Below are 23,712 nucleotides of genomic sequence, written 5' to 3'. Positions count from 1 at the left end.
TCCCCGCTGTCCATCACCAGCCACCCCATCCCTCCCACCCTCCACCACTCCAGCAACCCTCAGTTTGTTTCCTCAGATTGAGTCTCTTATGGTTTGTCTCCCTCTCTGGTTTCATCTTGTTTCACTTTTCCCTCCCTTCCCCTATGATCCTCTGTCTTGTTTCTCAAATTCTTCATATCAGTGAGATCATATGATACTTCTCTTTCTCTGAAGTGTTAATCATATTATTAAAAATTATTGTTTTATCTTAGAGTTTCCAGCACCCTTCTGGAAATAGTTGTCAGTGACTAGCCTAGAAAACTTTATTTTCTGAGTGCTCAATTGCTTCCTATTTGCAGGAGAGTAGGTAATGGGATTGCATTGAGAAGTAAGGAGATAATTACTTGTGTTCAGTTGAAATCTTTGAAGGAGAATTTAAGACACTTCCTGCCATAATGTTAAAATTGAAGCAAAAAGTATTTTTGTAGGGGAACCTGGCTGGCTCAGTCAGTAGAACATGGGACCCTTAATCTCAGGGTCCTGAATTCAAGATCCACATTGGGTACGGGGCCTACCTAAAAAAAGAGAAAGGATTTTTCTATATTTTTGGACTCATGTATATAGGGTGACAGTAGCAGATTGAATTTAATATATTTTTTCAAATGGGGGAGGGATTTAGATGACAAGAGTCTTGGAGCTTTTGAGTGAAAATTAATTTAAAATCGTGAATTTTTAAAAGGCAACTGGTGAACTTTTGGTCACAGAGGTGTGATGTTCAGATTTGAATTCATTTACTCTGAGATACAAAACCAGCAATAATCAAAATAAGAGACATCTCCAGGACACCATTCCAAAGAGTAAATATTCAAACGTGTTTATGTTGGAATTCAATTTTTTTTGAGTTTTGAAAGATGCTTTTGTAGAATGACTATTTACTAAATTTAAAACAATGTTTTTTGGATTTACCGCTCCTCCCCCCCTCAAAAAAAAAACCCGCTAAAAATAAGAGGAACAGTTTGGCCCATCCTGTCAGAGCCTCTGCCCCACGCCACCGCAGAGGCCCTTGCTGTTTTGAACAGTAGCTGTTTTCAGTCTATTTTTAGTTGATCAGGAACGTGAGATTAGGAAATGCATCAAGATAGAACAGTTCTGGGGAAAGCCCTGTTTTAATGTCACTTGTAAAACTCTAGAAATGAGATTTCGCGATCTGTATGTTTGGGTTTGAGCTGTGGTTCAGGACATAAGTTGAGGAATTGGAAGTTCCTTTTTTATGCTTTTGGTATTTTCTCTTTGTGACATCTGGGAAAACCAAATTCTTTCAAAAAGGACTTGTTTAACTTAAGAGAGGTTATATCAATCTTATGTGCTTGGTGTTAAAAAGTAGAGTAAGCAAAGAGAAAAAAAGTTTAATAATATTTTGATGTGCCGAGCTATTTTTAGTTTGTGTCTCATATGTTGTGATGTTCTGTTTGTGATAAAAGTGAGGTCACATCTCTTTAATAGTCAAATTAATTAGATAAGCCCTTATACCTTCGGTTGCTCCAAGCCATCTCCTGGGGGTCTCTTGTCTAGATAGTCCCTGGGTCTTCGGGCTGCTAAACCAGTTCATGGCCACCCCTGTCATAGAAGGTGGTCAGTCCCCTGAAGGGCACTGTCCTCCGTTGAGTGCTGTGCAGGTGGCCCAGACTGCTGACCCTTTCGTGGCTCCTCCTCCTCTTCCCAGTAGGTCTTTTAAGATGGGGGTGGGTGAGGACTGGTTTTATCAGTCATCTCCTACCAGTTCGCGTCATGCACGGGCCTGCCTGTGTCCCTTACTGCACTCCTCTGTCTTCGTTAATAGTCCACAGTATACTTCACAAAGTCCTGATTCTTCACCCTTTTTCTTTTTTTCTTTTTCTTTCTTCTTTCTTTCCTTCCTTCCTTCCTTCCTTCCTCCTTTCCTTCCCCTTCCCCTTTGTGGAGTGTTGGAGGTAGGGCTTGGGGAACACCAGTGCAGTGGAAATCTTTCTTGGAAAACTTCCTTCCCTCAAGCCCATATTGCAATGAGTCAGGACATTTATTCTATGTTTGTTTCACCCAGGAGAACATTTAAATTTAACATCTCAGGCTGAACTTGGCACCAGATTTAAAAGTGGCTTTATATTTTTTTTAAAAACAATATGTGTGCTTTTTCAAAATGATAATATAAATTCCTAAACACTAAATTTTATGTGCAGGACATTTTCTAGTACTTTTCATTTATTCTTTCATTAATTCAGCAACTATTTAGAGAGCACCTTCCATGTGCCAGGTACTCTCTAGGCACTGGTGAGGCATCAGAGAGAAAACTGAGAGAAGTCCTTGCATTAAGAAACCTAGAGTCGGGGAGTGGTGAATAAGCAATACATAAACAACATCACATATATAGGAGGTCAAATACGAGCCATGGAGAAAAATGAAGTAGAAAACAGGGCACAGATGGTGGTTTTCTCACAACTCTGTGCAGAGGTTACAGTTTTTACCCCCACTGTACAGATGTGGAACCTGAAGCACAGGGAGGGTTAAGTGACTTACCTTGATCCTGCCTAGGTAGTAAGTAGTCAAAGTTGAACTTGAATTTGAAACCAAGCATGGGCTTCTAAGTTAGCTGCCCTTAAGGTAATGAAACTCATCTTTAAGCAGATCTCCCCAAATGGTGGTTTCCGTGAAAAATTTAAGTCTCCCTTCATCAGGCCTTCTGTTGTATTGGTGTATATAGATAAACACATTTTAAAGATTTTATTTATTTTAGAGAGAGAGCAGGAGGAGGAGCAGAGGGGGAGGGAAGGGGGGTAGAGAATTTCAAGCAGACTCTGCACTGAGTGCAGAGCCCGACTCGGGGTTCGGTCCCATGACCCTAAGATCAAGACCCCCAGATCATGACCTGAGTCGAAACCAAGAGTTGGACACTGAACCGACCGAGCCACCCAGGGTCCCCTAGATAAACACATTTTAAAAATTAAAGTACTACTTTAATTTCAGTGTCAGATATATAAGATATTTTAATTACTACTTATTTAATTATTCTTTTATGCTAAATGAAAAAAAATTATAGAATCCACACAAAGAATGCAACATTTGTAGGCCTTAAAGGACAAGTAGGATTCATTTTTAAAAAATTTTATCATGTTTGGTATGTTAGCCTGGGTGGCTCAGCCAGTTAAGCATCTACCTTTGGCTCAGGTCATTATCCCAGGGTCCTGGGATCGAGTCCCGTGTTGGGCTCTTTGCTCAGCAGGGAGCCTGCTTCTCCCTCTGCCTGCCACTCCCCCTGATTGCTCGCTCGCTCTCTCTCTCTCTGACAAATAAATAAATAAAATCTTTAAAAAAATTACATCATGTTTGAGGGGCACCTGGTGGCTCAGTCTGTTAAGCGTCTGCCTTTGGGCTCAGGTCATGATCATGTGGTCCTGGGATTGAGCCCCACATCGGGCTCCCTACTCAGAGGGGACACTGTTTCTCCCTCTCCCTCTGCCCCGCCTCCCTGCTCATGCTCTCTCTCTCTCGCTTGCTCTCTCAGGTAAATAAATAAAATCTTTATTTATTTATTTATTTATTTTTAAAGATTTTTTTTTTTATTTATTTGACAGAGAGAGAGACAGGGAGAGAGGGAACACAAGCAGGGGGAGTGGGGGAGGGAGAAGCAGACTCCCTGCTGAGCAGAGGGCCCGATGCGGGGCTCGATCTTAGGGCCCCGAGATCATGACTTGAGCTGAAGGCAGATGCTTCACCGATTGAGCCACCCAGGTGCCCCAAGAAACAAAATCTTTAAAAAAAATAAAATTGTATCATGTTGGAAGCATAAAAAAGGCTACATTTGACATTTAAGTTATGAAGAACAAGATGAATACCCACAAACCCACTACCCACATTGAAAGCGTGCAGCCCAGTGGATTTTCATACAGTGGACACACCTGTGAAACTAGTGTCATTTAAAAAACAAGACCGTCACCGGCACCCTAGAAGCCTGCTCACACTGCTTTTTTCTTGTTTGTGAACTTGGTATAAATGGAATCATGCAATCTGTGCTTTTTTGTATCTAGCTGCTTCTGCTTAATATTGTTTGTGAGAGTCATCCGGGCTGTTTGTGTAGAACACCAGCTCACTCATTTGATTGCTCCCTGGATTCCAGAGTAGGAATGTACCACCATTAATTTATCCTCGTTGTAGTTTTTAGAGCACTTTTACAAATACCACCCCATAACGGCTACCTGGGAAAGCTATTTAGGGCTGAGTTTATTATCCCTGTTTCCTAGTTTCCTGGGAAAGAGTTAAGTGTGTTATCCAAGATGACAGCAACTGCGGCCAATCTGTGGTGGCACCAGAACGCAGGTTTCCTGACGGATCCTGGGTTCACATCACTCTGCTGCAACCACTTTTCCTGTTGCGTCATGCATGTAACGCCACTGGGGTCTGTAGCCCATCGGTCTTCAGACCCTTCCATCTTTCCTTCTCTTCCTCGGCAGGGTGGGCTCACTCCCCTCCCCTCCCCCCACGTATGCTCTTTTCTTTCTTTCTTTTTTTACAGTAAAAGGGTCTCCGGAATTGGTACTTCCAGTCTCCCATTCTTTGTTGGACCTGCTCCGGTCAAGCTTTCGGCCCCTACATTCCATCAAAATAGGTCTTGATGAGGCCCTCAGTTCCCACCTCATTGCCAGTTCCAGCCAGCAACTCTTCAGTCTTCACGTCGCTCAGCCTGTCCACGGGGTGATGTTAATCGCCGTTGAAAGTCTCTGACTGGTTCCTAGGAAGCCAGGGTCAGTTCTCCTGGTGAACCCAGAGGCCTCCCAACACCTTCTCAGTCTCCTCTGTTGGTGTCACCTCCCTTCCCCTCCCCCACTCCATTTGTTGGTATATTGCAGGGCTTCATCCTCAGACTCCTGAATCACTGTCTGCACACAGTGCCTAGGTGACCTCATCCTGGCTCATGGCTCTTCGTGCTGTCTGGAAGCTAACAGCTGTCCAAGGGTCACCCTAACCTGTCCTCTCCTGCACGTCAGATCATGTTTTCATTTTAATTGCTATTTACTTAATGACTATTTATTTATTTATTTTAAAAAGATTGTATTTCTTTTTTCTTTTTTTAAAAAGGTTTATTTATCTGACAGAGAGGACACAGTGAGAGAGGGAACACAAGCAGGGGGAGTGGGAGAGGGAAAAGCAGGCTTCCTGAGGAGTGGGGAGCCTGATGCGGGGCTTGATCCTAGGATCCTGGGATCATGACCTGAGCCGAAGGCAGATGCCTAATGACTGAGCCACCCAGGCGCCCCAAAAGATTGTATTTCTTTATTTGAGAGCGAGAGAGAGAGCACAAGCAGGGGAGGGGCAGAGAGGGAGGGAGAAGCAGACTCCCCGCTGAGCGGGGAGCCCGACCCAGGACTTGATCCCAGGACCCTGTGATCATGACCTGAGCCGAAGGTAGACGCTGAACCGACTGAGCCACCCAGGCGCCCCCCCAATTACTATCTCATACTCAATTAAAAAAATCATAGAATTCACACAAAGACAACTCCATCTGCATGTTTAATAATCATGTTTCTAAAATAACTTTTATCTCCTCCTTCCCTCCATGTTTTTTACTGTTGTCTTTGTCTCAGTAAACTGATTTGATAAGTTGCTTGGGCCCAGGACATTGGTGTCAGCCTTGTTACCTCCTTTGGTTCTGTTCTACTTAAATCCAGTCCATCAGCAGATCCTGTGAGCTGGCGCTCTGCCTTCAAAGTGTATCCCAGTTGACCACTCACCACGATTTTCACAGCCACCCACTTGAGTTTAGGTTGTCAGCATCCTCCTACGTAGCCTCTCTGCCTGTTTCCTTTCTCCCCTACAGTTTATTCTCCATAGCAGCCAAAATAATAATTTAAAAATGTAAGTTGAATTATGTCACTTTTCTGGTCAAAACCCCCTGGCAGCTTCCCAGTGTTTTCACCGTGGCCTACAGGGCCCCTTCATGCCTCCGATCTCATCATCAGCTGTTTCTTTCTTTCTTTTCTATTTTATTTATTTATTTGACAGAGAGAGACACAGCGAGAGAGGGAACACAAGCAGGGGGAGTGGGAGAGTGCGAGCAGGGAGCCTGATGCGGGGCTCCATCCCAGGACGCTGGGATCGTGACCGAAGGCAGACGCTTAACGACTGAGCCGCCCAGGCGCCCCTCATCATCAACTGTTCCTATCTTGCTCATTTTGCTCCAGCCACACAAGGCTTGCTGACCTTGAACATGAGCCAAGCACACTCCCACCATACTTCCCAGATACCTACCTGGTTTTCTTCCTCCCTTCATGTCTGCAGACGCCTTACCAGAGAGGCCTTTCCATCCACCTTACATAAAAATCGCAGCACCCTCTCCCCAGCATGCCCTGCTGTCCCTCCCTCCCCCACTTTATTTCTCTCTAATGGTGCTCATAACCACCTGGCATTCTTTTGTTAATTTGGCTATTGTCTTTTTGGCCTCCGCTAGAATCTGAGCAGCATGAGAGCAGGAACTATTCAGTTTACTCTCCCGTACTTGATGAGTATTTGTTGAATGAGTGGCTATCTGAAGAGGAGTTAATGGCAGAAGTCTGAAACTCTGTCCGGGCTTTGAATTCTCAGTTCAACACTCTCCTGTGTGGTTTTACTGCTTCGCCTGTCTTGCTTCCCGGTATTACTTTTTCCCATTGTTCAGTATGTACAGAGCTGTTATGTGCCTGGCACTACACTCAGTGCTGGAGATACACCAGTGAAAAGAACATAGCTGCGGTTTTCTCATAGAGCTTCCGTTCTACTAGGGAAACAGATGGTAAGCAAGACATAAGAAATAGATAATGTAATGACAGAGGTGCCTGGGTGGCTCGGTTGGTTAAGCATCAGACTCTTGGTTTCAGCTCAGGTCATGATTTCGGGGTCGTGGGATCGAGCCCCACATGGGGCTCTGCCCTCAGCGTAGAGTCTGCTTGTCCCTCTCCCTCTGCCACTCCGCCTGCTCGTGGGTGCATGGGCGTGCATGCTCGCTCTCTGTCTCTCTCTCTCTAAAATAAATAAATAAATCTTAAAAAAACCCAAAAGAAGTAGGTAATGTAATGACAGACCATGCAGAGTGTTTGAAGCATGTGATCGGGGGGCTACAATATCAATGAGTATGGAGGGGAGGATAGTGCTAGATAAAGTGATCAGGGAAGTCCTCTAGGAGGAGGTGATATTTAAGTTGAGAATGGAAAGAAGAGAAAGAACCAGCCATGCCAAATATTAGAAAAATTGCTTCTAGGCTTAAGGAATTGCAAGTGGCTGAAGGTAAGCTAGAGCTTAAGATGCCCTAGGAGGTATCAGAGGGCCAGCATGGCTGCCGCCTAGTGTGGCATACCAGGAGCCTGGAGAAACAGCTGGTGGCACCGTAGGACACGGTGAGGACTGGGTTTTTATTCCAAGTGCAGTGGGAAGCCATTGAATGGTTTGAGCAGGGGAGGGTGGTTTGTGTTTCAAAGATTGCTGCGTGGAGAATAGATTGTAGGGAAAAGTAGGATGACATGCTTTCTTATCACTTAGGATTTTATTTTATACTTAGATTTTGAAAATCGCCCCAGCCCTTGGCAACAGCTATTCTACTTTCTGTCTCTATGAATTTGACTACTCTGGGTACCTTATATAAATGGAATCATACGGTATTTTTCTTCCTTTGACTGGCTGATTTCACTTAGCGTCGTGTCCTCAAGGTTCATCTGTGTTGCAGCACGTGTCAGAACATCCTTCCTTTTTAAGGCTGAATACTGTTCCATTGTGTGTATGTGCCACATTTTGTTCACCCATTTATCCATTGATGGTCATTTGGGTTGCTCTCGCTAATAATGCTGCTGTGAACATGGGTGAACAGCTCACTGAGTCCCTGCTTTCATTTCTCTTGAGTACTTCCTAGGAGTGGAATTACTGGATCCTATGGTGACTCTATGTTTAATTTTTTGAAGAACCACCCAGCTGTTTAAAGTGGTGGCTGCATCACTTGACATTCCCACCACCGGTGCACAAGGGCTCCAGTTTCTCCACATCCTCACAAACACTTGTTATTTTATGGTTTTTCGATGGCAGCCATCTTAATAGGTATGAGGTGTTATCTCATCGTGGTTTGATTTGCATTTCAGAAATCTGAAACTTTGAAAGTGTTTAAAGAAAGGAATGTGGAGCCTTTGCTTTGACCAGGCCAGAGTGGACACAGATAGATTCCTTGGGACCTTTGGCAGAGGGCCTGGTGAGAAAGGGTGGTGGCCTGGATAGGGTGGTGGCAGAGGAGCTGAGGGGAGAGGGTGGACCCAGGTCGAAGGAGCAGAGCTTGGTGATAAACTGGGTGTTTGAGGACATGAGGGGAGGCAAGGAAACAGTGAACAAAAATCCTGGGTCTCTGGCTTGAGTAATTGGATCGGGAATTTCTGGTCCACGTTCCCCACCCTCCACCCCAGGTAAGTGTTCATGGAACACTTCAGTCATTTCTTTCAGTGAGGTTTTTCATCTCAATCCCACTTCTCCGTTGGATGATTTGTGATGACCTTCACCGTTCGCTGTTCAGCTCAGGTCAGGGAGCGCTGAGCACCTGTTACAGAGCAGGTGTGATGCTTGACAGTAGGGAGGTAAGGATGGATAGGAGAAGACGGTCTGGCTCTCAGAGGTTTGGTCTCAGGACTCCTTTATGCTCTTATGAAACCATGAAGATCTCAAAGAGCTTTTGTTTAGGTGGGTTCTATTCATTGATATTTACCACAATAGAAATAAGAAGTGAGAAACCTGAACAAAATAATAAAAACATTGTGTGTTAGTATAAATAATATATCTTTAATGAAAAAAACTACCTTTTCCAAAACAACATGTTTAGTGACAAAAGTTGACATTATCTTCACTTCTGCAAGTCTTTTAAATGTCCGATTTGCTAGAATACAGCTGAATTCTCATATTGAATTCCATATTTAAGTTGTTGCAACATGACATGTCACATAGTCTCTGGAAAACTCCACTGGACACTTGAGAATGAGAGCGAAAGAGGCAGATGTCTTAGTGATACTGTAAAAATAGCTTTGGCCTCAGCATACCCTCTGCAAGGGTCTTGGAGATCCCCAGAGATCCCCAGACCATTGGATTAGTGGTGAGGGCATAGGCCCTGGAGCCAGATTATATGAGCTTACATTCCAGCTCTGCCACTTACTAATTAGGCAAGGATGTAACCTCTGGGCCTCAGTTTGCTCATATATAAAATGGGCATAAGTACCCACAGAGGCTCATTATAGGGGTTAAATGAGTATGGATTTATAAAGTGTTGAGAACATTGCTAGAAGACAAAGTGCCACATCAGTGTTTATTTTAAATTTATTATTATTTTTTTAATTTGTAATCTCTGCCCCCAACATGGGGCTTGAACTCACAACTCTGAGATCAAGAGTCGCATGTCCAACCAGCTGAGCCAGCTGGGTGCTCCTGTGTTTATTTTTAATAATTAAGACCTGATCTTTCCTTCAAGGGCTTTAATCTGGTGAAGTAGATAGATGAACAACCAGACAACTTGAGGATTTTGTGTAAGTTCGTTGATAGATGTATTTGCAGCAGGGGCATAGGAGTGGGCTTCTCAACTTTGGGGTCAAGAATCCTTGGTCCTTGGTTGTGTGAAGAATAAAAGGAGCAGATTTTTTGCAGTGTTAGAATGACAGATTCTTAGTTCAGATGAGGTCCATCCCAGTTAGCATTTGTCATTGGTTAACTTTTTCATCTTCCTTATTTGTAAAGGAATGAGTGGAGCAGCCTAGTTGGTTTGCTTCTTTGATGCCTATGTAGAGCCAGAAGCCTTTCACAGTAGTTAGATGTCCTCACTGCCTGGGACAGCAGGTGGTCAGTGAGAGTTTATTGCCTGGTTATAAATTAATGATTATGAAAATGTGAGGGAAACATTTCTGGGATCCACTGGGATTTTGTGGTAGATATTTGTAATCACTGGATAACTCTGGGGTATTATTATAAGGAAGAAGTGGCAGATTATATTTTTATTGCAATTAAGTAAGACAAATTGAATTGCTTTGCACCTGAAAGTGATGGCAAAATTTGTGTCTTAGTGTAATGTTTGTTACTTTTGAAACTTTTGCTTTAGTAAATTAAATTGGGTATTTATTTGAGAAACAAGACAGAGGATCATAGGGGAAGGGAGGGAAAAAATGAAACAAGACGAAACCAGAGAGGGAGACAAACCACAAGAAACTCTTAATCTCAGGAAACAAACTGAGGGTTGCTGGGGTGGAGGGGGGTGGGAGGGATGGGGTGGCTGGGTGATGGACATTGGGGAGGGTATGTGCTATGGTGAGCGCTGTGAATTGTGTAAGACTGATGATTCACAGACCTGTACCCCTGAAACAAATAATACATTATATGTTAATAAAAAAATAAGTGAAAAAATAAAATCTCACCTATTTAGGGGAACCTGGGTGGCTTAGTCGGTTGAGTATCTGACTCTTGATTTCTGTTCAGGTCATGATCTCGAGGGTCGTGAGATCGAGCCCTGCGCTGGGCTCTGCGTTGGTGTGGAGCCTGCTTGGAATTTTCACTCTCCTCTCCCTCTGCCCTTTCCCCCACCACCTTCTCTTAAAAAAAAAATAACACACACACACACACACACACACACACACACACACACAAACAGCTCACCTATCTCACATATTTAAAATAACCAAGTTACGTAGTTTTATTAAAATAACAAACTTCGGGACACCTGGGTGGCTCAGTCGTTGGGCGTCTGCCTTCGGCTCACGTCATGATCCCAGGGTCCTGGGATCGAGCCCCACATCGGGCTCCCTGCTCGGCGGGAAGCCTGCTTCTCCCTCTTCCTCTCCCCATTTGTTGTGTTCCCTCTCTCGCTGTATCTCTCTTTGCCAAATAAATAAATAAATAAAATCTTAATAACAAGCTTCGGTGTGTTTAAAAGTGTAGCATGTTTATGGCAGATTCACGCAATCGGTTAAGGAAGTGTGATTAACAGGGATTGTAAGGCAATAAGATGCAGTTTTTGTTTTTTTCTTAAGATTTTTTATTTATTCATTCGAGACACAGAGATACAGAGAGAGAGAGAGAGAGAGCATGAGCAGGGGGAGAGGCAGAAGGAGAGGGAGAAGCAGGCTCCCCGCCGAGCAGGGAGCCGGATGCGGGGCTCGATCCCAGCACCCTGGGATCGTGACCTGAGCTGAAGGCAGACGCTTAACCATCTGAGCCACCCAGGCGCCCCAAGATGCAGTTTTTAAAAAGTGAGGTGGTAGTTTGTGAAAGTACTGGAATGCCAGGTTATTACTTGTCTTGAATGAGTCCTTTTTTCTCAAAGCATATTTAGTTGTTAAGCTCTGGTGTGGTTTTCGATGCTTACTGACAACGTTAGTGTTGTTCTTGGGCAGAATTGTGTTTCTGCGGTTGAGTTATAGAATGTCTTTTCTTCCCTCTTGTAGATCCGACGGAGGCGCCTTGCACGACTTGCTGGTGGACAGACCTCCCAGCCGACCACCCCGCTCACCTCGCCCCAGAGGGAGAACCCTCTGGGACCTCCTATAGCAGCATCAGCCCCAGGCCCCTCCCAGAGCCTTGGTCTCAATGTCCACAACATGACCCCAGCTACCTCCCCAATAGGTGCATCAGGTAAGCTTTACTCTTCATACCTGGGACACGTTTATAATTTCAGTCATGGCTTTCTAGGAAACTTATGGTTGTGACGTTTTCACAACAGGGTAAAATGAATTGGATAGCAGCTTTTTAAAATCCTGCAAGCAAAAAAAAATCTGCAAGCAGTAGTTTAAAAGATTAAGATCATTATACCGTGTTTTGTTAATCTCTATTCATTTTGATGGTGATCTGTTAAAACTAATTGTTTTCCTTTCCATAACTTTCATCCTTCGTTTCAAACAGGGTCAGGTCTTAATCTCTGATGGCAAGGCGATTAAGACTTAATTTGGCTCAGCTGATTTTATGAGTTTGGTTGGTGCTTTTCTTTTATGATAAAATCATCTGAAAATGCAAGATTGAAATAATGGTCAAAATAACAAGCCTCTAATTATGGATTTCCTTGTCTTCATTTTACATTGTCTTGTAACTCTTTCTCTGAATTTTCAGGGTATAAAAGTTTATCTGATGGTATGTTTTATAGCTATCTCATTGACAATTATATAACTGTTGTGAAAATTTCTTTCTTTATAATTAATGGGCTCACAGTTGATATCCATGACTGTCTTTGTTGGGAAACAGTGATACCGACGCATACTGTATATTTGAAAATATCTCTCTTTTATCAAGTGAACTTTTCTACTGAACATAAGAATCATTACCATTATAATAAGTATTATAATTAGGATTCTAATTTTGAAAAAGCAGGTGCATTCAGATCTGCATTCTTCATCATCATGTCATTGACTAATTTAATATGATTGTTAGTTCTGCAGTCATGTAAAGCACTCCCTTAGTTGCCTTCCACATGATCTGTCTTTCTGAACTAGGTAACTCGTCAATTAAGAGTATTTGCAGAGTTTCTGTTACCATAGCTCTTGTTAGGCATCATGGTAGACTCTTCCCCATGTAAATATAAAAGCTTATACATCCTTCTGTTGATTATAAAAGTGAGAGATGCTTAGGACACATCATCAGTTAGTAATAAACAGTGCCTTTGCCTGAAATGTCTCCCCTGTACACCTTTGAGAAGCCGTGATGGTCTTCCGGTAGGGGAAGGGCTCGGGACTCTAGTTGGGTTTTTACCCTTTCCTTAGAGACAGTGTCGTTTGTCTCACCACGACCAGGTCCCACCTGGAATGCTGGACATTGTTGGGGGAGAGCTGGTGGGATGGGGAGGGGCCGAAGAGCTCACTGCAGTAGCGGTGGGCAGACTGCAGACCGGAGCTCCGCATGCACATGGTCATTGCACCCGGTCGTAGCACCGTGCCTCTTGGGAAGCACCAGGAATCATCACAGCACATGCCCTCTCCTGCTTATGTCAGCCACCGCGTCTCCCAGGTCCTCATCCCTTAACCTCTCCGTCTCTAATCTGTGTATGGCTTGTTATAGACACCTCTCACCCCCACCCCCACTCCCGGTTCTGAAATGCTCACGGTCAGTCCCTGGCAGAATCCTTCTCATTGGACAGCCCTTCCCCTTGGGGCTCTCGCTGAATTTACACTCTTCCTCTGTTGCTTTCTCGTTTCTTCTTCTAGACCACTCTTCCCCCTCCCTAAGAGCACATAGATTTGAACTTGGCGTCGTCGGACTGTATTCCCCACTCCGGTCCTTGGTGCAGCCATCCCCTGAACCCGCTCTCCCTGCCTCATTCGGCCCACTGTCTCCCCAGTACTGCCTGTGTCACGATTCATGGTGATTTCAGTAGCCACGTGGATGACCCTCCCGGACTCTGCCCTCTAACTTTGTGAGCTGCTTTCCCTTAGTGACCTTGTCTTCCATCCGACATCAGCTACTCATGGCCGTGGTCACGCTCTAGCCCTTTACATCTCAGAGGCTTCCTGACTCCCACCTTCAGCTTTTTGCCTCCCCCCACCCCCGCCACTTTCTTCACTTCTCCCTCCCCTGGGGTCCCCACTTCCCTCCTTTCCCCATTTAAATTCCACAGTCATTCATTGTCACTCCTCTCTTGCCTCCCTCTCACTTCGTCTTACTTCCTTGGTTAAACCATGCTCCTGGTTTGTTTCATAAAGATTTTATTTATGTATTTATTTATTAGATTTATTTATTTATTTTAGAGAGAGCGGATGCACACATAGGCAGAGGGAGGGGCAGAAGGAGAGAGAGAATCCCAAGTGGATTCCTCGCTGAGCGCGGAGCCTGACGCAGGACTCCATCTCGACCCTGAGACTGTGACCTGAGCCGAAATTAAGAGTTGGATGCTTAACTGACTGAGCCACCCAGGTGCACCTAAAGATTTTATTTTTAATAAACTGTACGCCCAGTGTGGGGCTTGAACTCAACAACCCTGAGATCAAGAGTTCCATGCCCTACTGACTGAGCCAGCCAGGCAACCCCGTCCGTGCTCCTGGTTTCAGATCCCATTTCCTGGCTCCTTCCTGTCTCATGCTGTGGGACAGGACTAGAGAAGAGTCCAGAACCATGCTATCTGTCTCATTTCAGATTTGTGGTCGCACACTCTCGCAGGTAGTTAGAGTGTATTTCCCATTCACTCCCCCGCTCCACAGGTCGTTTCAAACCTCCTCCTTCAGTGGACAGCACCTCATTTTCCGTGCAGCTCTGGGCTGATGGCCTGCCTTCCTGTTTCATGGAGAAAACAGACACAGGTGAAAGGGGATGTCTGTAAGCTCCCCATCATCGCAGCCTCCCACCCGCCTGTACGTGTGGCCGGTTCTTGTTAAGCTTGGACCGTCCACCCCCGACCGAATTCTGTCCCCAGATCCTCCCCACCTCCTCTGTCCTACTCAGAGCCTTTGCCCAGGCACTTCCCATCTTTCCTGCTTCGTCAGGTTTTCTGTCTCCAGTGGAAAACTTTTATTTTTTTTTAACAGTCGTTATGCATGCTGTTCCTTCTCCCATCATGGGAATACATAAAAAGGAACTCTCTTGGTCTCATTTCCCCTGCCAGCTTCCACCCCGCTGGCTCTGCGTCACAGCAGAGCCTCTGGAGTGACTTGCCCGTCCTCTGTCTGCTCTGTCCTTGCACCCACTGCTGATCCGAATCCAGCCGAGTGCGGCCTCCCGCGGCCTCCCGCGGCCTCCCGCGGCCTGCTCTCGGTCACCATCTTGGCCTCAGTTGGTGGGGCTTTGGCCCTCTTCTTGAAACACTTTCTTCCTTTGGCTTCCAGAGCTCCACACTCTCGTGGCTTTCATCCTGTCTCTGTCTGCCTCTTGCTGCTCTGTATGGTTCTTTTTCATTTCTCTGACCTGTAAATGTCAGGGGTCTAGGGCTCAATATTTAACCTTTTGGCCTTTCCATCTGTGTGGATTCCCTTACTGACTTTATCTGGTTTCCCAGGTTTAAGTATTATCTCTAAGCTGCTGGTCCCTAGGTTGATCTCTTGAGCCCTGAACTGTTCCTTGAACCTCAGACTCCTGCAGCGTCTAAGAAGCATCTCACAGTTAACACGTCCAAAATTGAGCTCCTGCTATTTCCTCACATCTTGTCTTCTTGAATCCTATCTCAATAAATGGCAGCTTGTTTTTTTTCTAGTTGCTTAAGCCTAAAACATTACCTCTTCTTTTTACCTCATATTCTAGATCAGGGGTCAGTAAACTTTCTGTAAAGGGCCAGGTAGTAATATTTTTGGTTTTGCAGCCTGTATAATCTCTGTCACAACTATTCGTTTCAGCCCCTGTAGCACAAAAGCAGCCATAGACAATATATAATGAGTGTGGCTGTGTTTCAATAAAACTTTATTTACAAAAACGAAGAGTGGTCCAAATGCGGGGTCCAAGGCACCAACATATCTTGCCTGGATTATTGGAGTGGCCGCCTAACTGCTGTCTCTTAGGGTAGCACCAGACTGGGTCCCACTAAAGCACAAGTACAACCTTGTATAACAGCAGGCTTATTTTTCACAGCAAGCTCGTTACGTTGCCATCACAAACTACTGGAAAACTTGGGCAGCTCTAGATGGTTAGTTCTGGCCAGTGCACCTCTATGCTGTGAAGTCCTGATTATGTTTCTCACATAATCATCATTATTCATAATCACAGTTAGGTAGATATTATTAGCTATGTGCCTGGCAGGTTGAATAAACAAATTTTCACGAATTTATTAAATAAACAAGTTTAAACGAAACAGAAAATAAGCACCTCATAAGGTGGGCCACATCAGTCTTCTGTTGGCTCCCTCCATTAGCTCCCCGCCTCTTCAAGAATGAAAGTCACAAAAAAAAAAAAAAAAAAGAATGAAAGTCACAGTCCTTACCTTGACCCGGGGCTGTGTATGACCTGGGCCTGTTTTGGCTCTGACCTCCTTTCCCACTGCGGGAAAGCTTACTCTTGCACCCTGACCAGATCTAGCTGTCTCTCTGCTTTTCTTGGCATTCTGAACAGAATTTTAAAAATCCCTAAGCCTATTTTTTTCTAAAATTTTACCAAAAAGTTATTATAGAATATTCTGGACTTAACGTGATAGATAACATCCATGAGACATAGTACCACCTGTGAACCCCTGATGCAATCTCTGGCTCTCTACACCTCTCTCCCACACCAGCAGGCCATTGCTGTTCTGAATTTTGCATTTATCATGCTCAGATATTTCTTTTTCTTTTCTTTTCTTTCTTTCTTTCTTTTTTTTTTTTTTTTGCTGCATTGTTAATATGACATTGCTTTTGCCTGTCTGAAAACTTTATAAGTATGGGTAGTATTTTTCCTACAGCTGATTGCCACTTTTTTACAGTCATCATTGATTATGTTGCTTTTATGTTTCAGTTCAGCCTGCTTTTATTTAGGGCCTACAGCAGGCCAGACCCAGTGCTAAGTCATGGGAATGCAAATACGAGTGAGGCTCCGTTTCTTTCCTGGAAGAGCTTACAGTGCAGTACGGGAGAAGGTGTTCTTTCATTTCCTTTTAAGAATCTCTGCTTATTAAATTCTTGGGAGGATGAACTGGTTTTCTTACTTCTTCCCCCCTCTTTAGATCGGTTGGTGATTGCCAGCCTTCGGAAATTCTTAACCCCCTTGAATGGTTTTAATTTTATAGTCTTGTTTTGAAATTATACTTCTCTTCCTTCTGTTCTCTTTGATGTCCGCCCCTCCGACATCTTCAATATATCCAAGGAAATCCTTACCCTTCCTGGCTGTCCTGACCTCTCCGAAGACGTGGCCTTTCTTGCACAAGAGTTCCCCAGTGAATCCTTTATCAGCTGGTTTTATCTTGACAGAATTCTCAGGTCTAGTGGAGCAAGTTCCCTGGGTACCTTTTCTACCCTCTCCAGTCGGAGTTCTTTTTTTTTTTTTTTTAATTTATTTATTTAATTTATTTATTAGAGAGAGTGAGAGATCGAGCCAAGAGGGGGTAGGGTCAGAGGGAGAAGCAGACTCCCCGCTGAGCAGGGAGCCCGATGTGGGACTCGATCCCAGGACTCTGGGATCATGACCTGAGCTGAAGGCAGTTGCTTAACCAACTGAGCCACCCAGGCGCCCATCCAGCTGGAGTTCTTTTTTTTTTAAAGATTTTATTTACTTATTTGTCAGAGAGAGAGCGAGAACACAAGCAGGGGGAGCTGCAGAGGCAGAGGGAGAAGGAGAAGCAGGCTTCCCGCGGTGCAAGGAGCCCGATGTGGGACTCGATCCCAGGATCCTGGGATAATGTCCTGAGCCAAAGGCAGACGCTTAACCAACTGAGCCACCCAGGTGTCCCCAACTGGAGTTCTTAAAAGACTGTTGTCTTGGGCTCCTGGATGGCTCAGTTGTTAAGCGTCTGCCTTCGGCTCAGGTCATGATCCCAGGGTCCTAGGATCGAGCCCTGCATCGGGCTCCCTGCTCCGCGGGAAGCCTGCTTCTCCCTCTCCCACTCCCCCTGCTTGTGTTCCCTCTCTCGCTGTGTCTCTCTCTGTCAAATAAATAAATAGAATATTAAAAAAAAAAAAAAAGACTGTTGTCTTTTCATGAGTTCTCCTGGCAAACTGATGAAGCCTTGGATCGGCATCTCAAAGTATATTTTTAAATGCGAATGATATAGAAACCAATGATACAGAAATATAGTTATCACAATATTTTTAAAGATTGTGGCATAGTAATTTATGTGCTTCTGTGTTAAATCCTTTAAATAAAAGATCTAGCAGCTAATCAAACAGCTGCTATAATTTCAACCCCCTAAATTCTGTTTCCATCTCTTGTAAAGCACCTCTGCTCTGGGAGCAGAAATGAATGACAGGGCCTGTTTGGAATGAGTAAGAAGCCAAATGATATGTTTGGCTTCTGGGCTAGTTCCAGGGTTTGGATTAGAAACACAGAAGCCATTTCCTCTGCCTGCTAGTCTTCAACATAGTTAATAATTTAACCTAAATTCTTCTTATGTTTGAAAATGATCTTCGTCCTGCTTCCATTTATGCATTTGGACACTTGTTTAATGCCTTCTGTGTGCTAGGCACTGTGTTAGGAGCCAGGGCTGCAAGCCAGCCAAGATGTGGGGTGTCAGAGGGCCCCTAGTCCGGCAGGAGGAGACGTCCTCACGGAGGCTCGCGCACTACACCTGACACTGCTCGACCACGGGTCGTCTCTCTCTGCCCCACACTCCCGCTTGTGGTGGTCAACTATTTGGGAGAATTTTCACTGAAGGATTTATCTGATTGAAAATTCTGCCTTAAAACAACAACACAGGATTATTACTTCTGAAAATAGGGAACATCCTTCCATATCCCATTACAGTTGTTATTCTAGACCCTCCAGATTTGTTCGACATGTTTTATGATCTGTTTTACGTTTCATTTTATATCGGTTGTTATCAGTGATCTACTGAATGCTGTAAATTCATGCAACTTTCATTTACTACCTATTTGTTTAAATCCCCTCACGTGTCTGTTTGGTTCTCTTCTAGCTCACATTGCTTGTAGTCTCGTGGGAGAAGACAAACAGTTTTTAAAAACCATAAAATCTATCAGGTGATGAGAATTATTGTGGAGAAACTAGAGAATTATGTTGCCAGGGTATGAAGGCATAGCTATTTTCAGTTAGAGAGTCGACGGTAGGCCTCATTAAGAAGATGACATTTCAAAAGAAGCCTGAAAGAAGCTGGGGAGCAAACCAAGGGATTATCTGTTGGGTGTTCTTTTCTGACAGAAGGAACAACAGATGCAAAGGTCCTAGGGCAGAAATGGGCCCGGTGATGATTGATGCGAGGCCTGTGATGGTGCCATCCTCTTCAGTTCCTTCTCCGGTTCTGATACTGAACGTCATTATTAAATAGCAGTACATTTGTAGAAATTTCAGCAAAATCACACTCTTTTTCTTTTCTTTTTTTTTAAAGATTTTATTTATTTGACAGAGACACAGCAAGAGAGGGAACACAGCAGGGGGAGTGGGAGAGGGAGAAGCAGGCTTCCCGCTGAGCAGGGAGCCCGATGTGGGGCTCGATCCCAGGACCCCGGGATCATGACCTGAGCCGAAGGCAGAAGCTTAACGGCTGAGCCACCCAGGCGCCCGCAAAATCACACTTTTATAGTTAATTGTCTTTGGCTAAGAATGCTATTAGCAATGACAAAATTAGAACCTTTCATCCTATCCTTGATTGCTAATCCAGTATTTACATTTTTTTTTCCTTCAGAAAGAAGCCCTATTGTTTCAACTTGGTCTGCAGCTTGGGAGAGGGCAGGGAAGAGGGCTTGAGGTTGAGTGAGAAGCGAGCTGGGGGCAGAGGCTCAGGCAGAAATTCCAGGGCCAGAGGGCTGCATTGGGACCCCTCGCAGACTGCAGGGCTCGGGAGGCTCCTGGCGGTGGTTGAAATCCTTTTTGCTTTAGTTGTGACAGATGTGTCTTATACCCGCATGACTATTTCATCTCACTGGAGTGGCTCTTTGGTCATCCAAGGGGGGTATATTTTACATGTATTTTGGCCACCAGAGGGGCAGGATGTTCTATATATTGGGCTGGCTGCATTATTATAATGGGCTGTATTATATAGCATTATTCCTAGGGTCATGATACTTACTTTGTGAGTCTGGAAAAAGTGCCGACAGCTTGTTAGTGAGAGGTATGTAGCTCTGGGAATCAGCTTCCTGTCTCGATCTGGGGTTGGTCCCTTTCTTCTCCTCCTCTGTCCCCGTTTAGGCTAACCTGGTCCTTGAACTTCTGTTGCATCTGACTCCATGGGACATGAACATTATGACACTACTGCTTTCACTGCTTAGGTCATGCTTTCAAGTCTCGGGAGGGCTCAGAGGTCAATAGTGTGTGAGAGTGGTTTCCATAAAATGTACTTCCTGTCTCTTGGGGAATTTATGGCTTAGTAGGAGAGGTCAGACATGTCACCTGCTCAGAAGTCTTCTTTGTCTCCATGTTTGTCACTATAATGTAGTCCAAGAACTTTCAGAGTCCTCTGTGATCAAGCCTCCTTTGATTTCACTCCATGTTCTGTTTTCAGAGCATCTCTGCTCCTGTTCTAGTCACCATGATACTCAAAGCAGACACTGATAACCCTTAGGAATCGTGCTGCACAAGCCATTCTTAGTTTTGTGTGCATTTATCTTGTTTTCCTAACTAGATTGAAAACTCTGAATAAAGCTGTCTTATATTTCTCTTCTATCTGTTGAGCTCGTAGTAGGTATATGTCCAGGAAGTAATTCTCTGTTTTTGATTTGCGAATATGCTGGCACTTTGTCTCGCCATCTGTCTCCAGTCTCCCAATTGGAGTCTGAGGGAGTGTGTTTAAGAAAAATTAATGTTTTGGGGACTCTTGGGTGGCTTGGTCAGTTAAGCGTCTCTCTTCGGCTCAGGTCATGATCCCAGGGTCCTGGGATCGAGTCCCGCGTGGGGCTCCTTGCTCAGCGGGGAGCCTGCTTCTCCCTCACCCTCTGCCTGTCACTCCCCCTGCTTGTGCTCTTTCTCTCACTCTGACAAATAAATAAATAAAATCTTAAAAAAAAATTAATGTTTTGACATACAGCCTTCTAAAACTGAGTCATGAAAAAAATAGAAAATCTGAATGGACTGATTACTAGTGAGGAGATTGAGTCATTAATCAAACACCTCCCAACAAACAAAAGTCCAGGGCCAAACAGCTTCACTGGTGAGTTCAAAGAATTAATACCGATCCTTCTCAAACTCTTCCAAAAAAAAAAAAAAAAGAGGAGGAGGGAACACTTCCAAACTCATTTAATGAGGCCAGCCACTACCCTGATGCCAAAATCAGAAAAGAACACCACAGGAAAAGAAAATTGTAGACCAGTATCCCCGATGAATATAGGTGTAAAAATCCTCGACAAAATATTAGTTAACCAAAATCAACAGTACATTAAAGGATCGTATACACACTGTCATCATGTGGGATTTATTTCAGGGACCCAGGGAGGGTTCAATGTCTGCACACCAATCAGGGTGATGCACCACATTAACAAAACGAAGGGTAAAAATCATGAGCTTTCAGAATAACCGCTCAACATCCATTCATGAGAAAAACTCTCAACAAAAGTGGGTACAGAGGAAGTATACCTCAATATAATAAAGGCCATGTATGCTAAGTCCACAGCTAATGTTACACTCAGTGGTGAAAAGTCAAAAGCTTCTCCTCCAAGATTATGAACAAAAGAAGGTTGCCCATTATTGCCACTTTTATTCAATATAGTTTTGGAAGTCCTAACCAGAGCAGTTGGGGGGGGAAAAAAAGCATCCAAATTGGAAAGAAAGTAGAACTGTTGCTATTTTCAGATTTGCAGATGACTTGATACTATATGTACAAAACCCTAATGACTCCACCAAAATACTGTTAAAACTGATAAATGGATTCAGTAAGGTTGCAGGATATAAAATTAATATACAAAAATGTCTTGTTTTGGGGGTTTTTTAAAAAAGATTTTATTTGTTTTTGAGAGAGAGAGAGCAGGAACAGGGGGAGGGGCAGGGGGAGAGGGAGAAGCAGACTCTCTGCTAAGCGGGGAGCCCAACACGGGGCTCAGTCCCAGGACCCTGGGATTATGACCTGAGCCGAAGGCAGATGTTTAACTGAGTGAGCCACCCAGGAGCCCCAACAAAAATCTCTTGTGTTTCTATACAGTTATAACAAACTATGGGAAAAAGGAATAAAATAATCCCATTTACAGTTGCATCAAAAAGAACAAAATACCGAGGAATAAATTTAACTAAGGAGGTGGGAGATCTATACACTGAAAACTGCAAGATGTTGATGAAAATTTAAAGAAGACATAAGTAAATGGGAAGATCTGTGCTCACGGATTGGAAGAATTAATATTGATAAAATGTCCATACTAAGCTAAAGCAATCTATAGATTTGATGCAGTCCCTATGAAAATTCCAATGGCATTTTTCACAGAACAAAGAATCCTAAAATTTGTATGGAACCACACAGTAGGCCCCTAATAGTCAAAACAATCCCGAGGAAGAAGAACAAAGCAGGAGGTATCACACTACCTGATTTCAAACTATTATAAAGCTATAATAATCAAAATCATATGGCCTGACATAAAGACATTCACATAGACCAATGGAACAGAATAGAGAGCCTAGAAATAGACCCACCCATATATGGTCAATTAATTTATTTACAATGAAGGAGCCAAGGATGTACAATGGAGAAAGGACAGTCTCTTCAGTAAATGGTGTTGGGAAAACTGGACAGCCACCATGCGAAAGAATGAAACTAGACTATCTTAACACCATATATAAAAACTCAAAATGGATAAAGACTTGAATGTAAGCCCGGAAAGCATGAAACTCCTAGCAGAAAACATAGGCGGTAAGTTCCTTGATGTCAGTCCTGGTGATGGTTTTTTGGATCTGACTCCAAAAGCGAGGCAACAAAAGCAAAAATGAACAAGTGGGACCACATCAAAGTAAAAAGCTTCTGCATAGCAAAGGAATCATCAACAAAATGAAAAGGCAACCTATGGAATGGGAGAAAATATTTGCAAATAATATATCTCATAAGCAGTTAATATTTAAAATATATGAAGAACTAGACCTAACTGTGAGATCTGAAACCATAAATATCTTTGGGGTACTACTGTTGACTAAACTAAAGATGAGTCTCCTTTGGTCTGTGACAGTTTCTTAGTCTTTCCATGGTTTTCATTATCTTGACAGTTTTGAAGAGCTTTGTAGAATATCTGTCTCTTCATTTGGCTTTGTCTGATGTTTTTCCTCTTGATTAGACTGGGGTTTGGGGTTTTGAGCGAAGAGAATCACACATGCTAAGGGCCCCTCTCATCCCTTCCTCTCTGGGTGCACGCTCTCCATACCACCCCTCTGGTGGTGGTCACTTTCACCACCTGGTTAAGCTGGTGATCGCTAGGTCTCTCCTTTGTGAAGTTACGATTTTTTCCCCTTTCCAGACTCAGTTCTTTGGAATCAGAGTTCCTAAGTCCAGCCCACCCCACTCAGGCAGTGGGAATTAAGCTTTACCTTCTGGAGTGGGGAATGTCTACATGTAGATACGTTATATGGAGTTCTTCTGTAAGGGACGTTTGTCCTCCTTACTTACATCAGTTTGAACTCGTGTATATTTATTTTGTACTTTGAGTTCTAATTCAAATTGCTGTATTATTTAATTTTGCATTATTATTTTGCACAAATTGTTCTGGCTTTGGCCATTGGGAGCTCTTTTGGGTTGACTCCTCTGTTTGACATGCTCATCTTTTAATTTTTTCGAGTATTGTCTCTTTGGCGCTGTAAGATGCTCCAGGCTCATCCTGTCTTTTCTCTGCACTAGCCCTCCACTCAACCATTTCTCTGAGGAGCAGGTAAGGTCTTTTGATTCCAGGTGTATGATTCTTTGCATGATTCACCCTTTTGACATGAAGGAAGAGAAACTCTATCGCATAAGTAAAATTAAATCATTTTTCTAATTTGAGTTGTTGGTTTTCTTCTCTTAATATTTTAGGTACCACTGTATTTCTTTACAGGTTTGAAATTTCACTCTATTTGTGTTAATTCACAAGAACAGAATGTTTTCACTAGGAAGTTAGCTGCTGACTGAATGTATCACTTGGTTTTGTGGAATAGAATATGCTCATCCTAAGTACTTTCCAGGGGTGAGGTTTGGTATTGGCCAAAGAAATATGAGGGTACTTTGTGCTTTCCATGAAT

At 43.7% G+C, this 23,712-nt stretch overlaps 1 protein-coding gene across 1 annotated transcript in view; it reads left to right on the top strand.

The window, feature by feature from the left end:
• UBE4B (ubiquitination factor E4B) overlaps positions 1-23,712 on the top strand; it is a 128,815-nt gene that overhangs the window by 29,242 nt on the left and 75,861 nt on the right. The window contains exon 2 of the mRNA XM_028108147.2: positions 11,436-11,622. Coding sequence (XP_027963948.1) covers positions 11,436-11,622 — 187 coding nt within the window. The remainder of the gene's footprint in view (positions 1-11,435; positions 11,623-23,712) is intronic.

This window comes from Eumetopias jubatus, unplaced genomic scaffold (assembly GCF_037043125.1).
Source record: "Eumetopias jubatus isolate StellerSeaLion01/CBP00866 unplaced genomic scaffold, mEumJub1_p1.0 scaffold_4, whole genome shotgun sequence".
NCBI lineage: Eukaryota > Metazoa > Chordata > Mammalia > Carnivora > Otariidae > Eumetopias > Eumetopias jubatus.
The sequence above is the reverse complement of the archived record's forward strand: the minus strand, read 5'-3'. Positions and strand labels throughout refer to the sequence as shown.